At 51.0% G+C, this 3,434-nt stretch overlaps 1 protein-coding gene across 1 annotated transcript; it reads right to left on the bottom strand.

Annotated features, from left to right (window-relative positions):
• Positions 1–903: 903 nt before the first annotated feature.
• Positions 904–1,745, bottom strand: PPTG_19646 (hypothetical protein; the record flags this gene model as incomplete). Its single annotated transcript, XM_008918116.1, has 2 exons — positions 904–1,335; positions 1,413–1,745. The coding sequence occupies 2 exons, from the start codon at positions 1,743–1,745 to the stop codon at positions 904–906; spliced, it is 765 nt and encodes a 254-aa protein (XP_008916364.1).
• Between the last annotated feature and the right edge of the window lie 1,689 nt (positions 1,746–3,434).

The following is a 3,434-nucleotide window of genomic DNA, read 5'->3' on the forward strand; positions in this document are numbered from 1 at the left end:
ATGCGCTGGATTATTCAGCGGAATTTGCCCATCACAGAAGTAGAGAACAAGCTGACTCGTGAGGTCGTGACTATGACGCCTACAACAGTGAGGACGATGAAAACATACATGCGTTTTACCGCAACTCTTCTCGGTTGCATTGAGGATGACGAGGAAGGGCATCTTTAGAGTTTTGTATTTGGCCAATACATTGAAATGATTGCAGTAACTATTATTGTGTCCTTGTGTATTGCAGTAATTATTATGGACCTCTAGAACAAGCAGTAACATTGATAAATGTATTTGCTGGGCCCTGCGGGACAGCAAGACAGTCAATTGTTGCAATATCTACAAGCTCAAAGGTGGAGATTGTCGAAAGCAGCATATGCACTGTTCCTCAACGCTGCCGTTGGCCCGAGCGCGCATTTTTGTTCTTATGATTGCTGCCATCCCAAGCGTAATTGGGACCTTCTAAAAAAAAAAAACAGCCCCGAGTAGTGAACATACTGCTTCGGAGGATCTCAAGTACTAATTGGAGCAAGCGAGTGGCCGTTTCCCCCTATACGGGAAGAAATTGCAGGTCCTCCGGACAAAACCAGCATGTTACGTGCTTTGTCGGCCTTCTAAAGGGTAGGATAGGAGAAGTATTTAATGGGTGTCGAATTGACAACTAAGGTAGTAGAAAAATGTGACTGTAGTCATCCTACTATGGTGTCGATTTGGCGTGAAGAAGGAATGATCATCGGAGGGACAGATTAGTTATCACTTGGGTTTCGCATTGACACAATTCAAATGGAAGGTCATAGAGTTTATGGCAGGCCTCATAATTCTGTAGATTTCTACAAACTTACAAAACTAAGCTACTTTGTAGACACCACGAAAGTTATTTTGTAGACGTTTGTTGTCTGCTAAATTGGGGCTCATCTAGAGCACCAATAACTGCAGCTTGACTCGCTGTTTAGCCTGGAAGATACCCTCCAGTGAGAGGTGCATCATGCTGGTGCGGTTATCGTCCATTTCCCATTTCAAAATTGAGAAATCCGAATCGACCGAGGTGGTGTTAGCGAACACGGTCGCCAGTCCGCCACAAAAGGATCGCAGTTGATGGAATCGGTTTGAAACAGAGTCCCAGGCTTCGTTGAAATCGATGGCAACTGTGTGCTTGTCAATAATCTCGCGCAGGGTCTCATCCGCGTTGTACGCCTTCAGTAAGTCTCGGTGGTTGGCCTCAATTCCGTCGACATTGTCGATCTTCCAGTGTTTGCTGATGTGCTCGCGGTACGGATCTAGTACATCCCGCAAGAACACACCATGGCGCAGCCTAACTAGCTGACTGGGTAACACAGGTGGAGCATCCTGCTCAAGGCCGAGATTGCGCCATCACGCTCAGCCTCGACGCCGTCCAAGCCGTCGACCAGAATCATGGCATATACGGCGATCTGTCGAACAACCGCTTTCTTGGCTGCTTCGTCTAGGCGTTCATAGCATGCCCTAGCAAGCGAACCTTGATCCTCAATGTGAGCGATAATGTCGTTGATATGCACACGCATCGAGTGGAATGCCACGTACTCGGCCCCAGTATCACCGGACTGCTCAATTTCAATATGGAACATGCTGGTGAGAGCCTCGATCAATGCATGAATATGATCCTCCTGCTGCGCGATCAGCAGCGACCTCTTTTGCAGCAGAGCAAGCGTAACATTGATTGTGTCGATGGCAGGCGACACCGAGAAGGTGACAACCCACCACTCGTCTGATGGCAGCATCTCGGGACGTTTTGCCCTGGTGTAAGTGATTAGCTTGCGGTAGTGCACCTTGTAGAACGCAAGTGCGTGCAACAAGACCATCCATCGGGTGTTCCTCGGGAACGGCTTCAATAGCTGCGGTGCAGATCAGTGTGTTTACGTCAAGCGTTCCAAGAACGGATTCATCTACGTCTGTCTCTATGTCGACGACATGATCATCGCTGCGAAATCAAGCGAGGAAATCCAGGTCGTAAAGGACGCGCTGAAGAACGCCTTCAAGATGAAGGAACTCGGACCGGCAAAATTATCCTGGGGATGGAGATCGACCACGACACAACGGTCGGAACACTCATGATCAAGCAGACACGGTACATCGACAACGTGGTAAAACGCTTTGAGCAGAAAAACGCCAAGCCTGTGGACAACCCGTGCGCTACTGGGCTAAAATTGTCGAAGACACATTCGCCAAGAACGGATGAAAAACGGAACGCAATGCGGCCAAAGCCGTACCGTTCCCTGATCGGTTGCCTGCTGTACATCAGCGTCCGGACATCGCGTTCGTGGTCACGCAGCTTTCGCGCTTTCTGGAGAACCCTGGACAGCAGCACTGGAACGCTGCAGTGCATGTGCTACGCTACCTCAAGTCGACACGCCAACATGGGATCATCTACCAAGATGGCACGGGTAGTGTGATGCTCGAGGTGTTCTCGGACGCTGATTGGGGGTACGAACCTCGACGACAGGCGGTCCGTCTCGGGTGTCATGGTGATGATCGGGAACGCCCACGTGGTGTTCATATACAAGTTCCAGAGGACGGGTGCTCTCAGCTCTGCGACATGGCTTTGAGCCTGTGTGTTCATGAAGTGCTTTGCACGCGTGCAATGCTGACTGACATGGGCAAACTCCAGCGGAACGACAATCTGGGAAGACAACCAGGGCCCAATCGCCCTAGCCCAGAACACTGGCTACCATGCTAGAACGAGGCACGTGGACATCCTACACCACTTTATCAGAGAGAAAGTGGAACGAGGAACGGTCACGGTTGAGTACGTCGACACCAAAAACCAGTTAGCGGACGTTCTCGCCAAGGCTCTAGGGACAAAGACGCTCACGTTCCTGCGCGATGGAACCGGCATCATCGAGAAGGTCATCGTGCGATAGCGGTGAGTGGGAGTGTTGAAGTGCACTGCTCGTGCTCGGTTCAGCCAGACACCCGGACCGGTCCACCACGGACCGGTCCAGGATTGGCAGACGAGATCGAGTGGTTGGAGAGCGAAGATGGTGATGCTCCTCAAGGTTTATCGGAGATACCGGGGCCGCCATGCCCCGGTAGCTCCGCTCCGAGTGGTTACTCCTCCGACCTCCGCTCCGCTCCTCCAAAATTATCACTTTAGAATCTAAAAGGCATTGATAGCGGGAAACAGGCACGAGGGCTGAAAGGACGGAGTCATCGTCTGCATCATGGACTCAGACGAGCGAAGACGTCTCATCCAAGAAGCAATTTCCCGCTGTACTTTCCCGCCGAGTATAGTGTACCCTGAAGCATCCAATCGGAACGACGACATGGCGCCTATATCCAAGCTGTTCAGACGACCTTTAGTCGTTTGGGTTCCTGAATGTCTTAATGGAGGCAAGGCAGAGTGCATTTCCCCTAAGTGTCTGTGTACTCCTCGCGTGAAGGAGTATGTGCAACGTACAGTTGAAGCTGTG

The sequence above is a fragment of the Phytophthora parasitica genome, assembly GCF_000247585.1.
Source record: "Phytophthora parasitica INRA-310 unplaced genomic scaffold supercont2.142, whole genome shotgun sequence".
Taxonomy (NCBI): domain Eukaryota; phylum Oomycota; class Peronosporomycetes; order Peronosporales; family Peronosporaceae; genus Phytophthora; species Phytophthora nicotianae.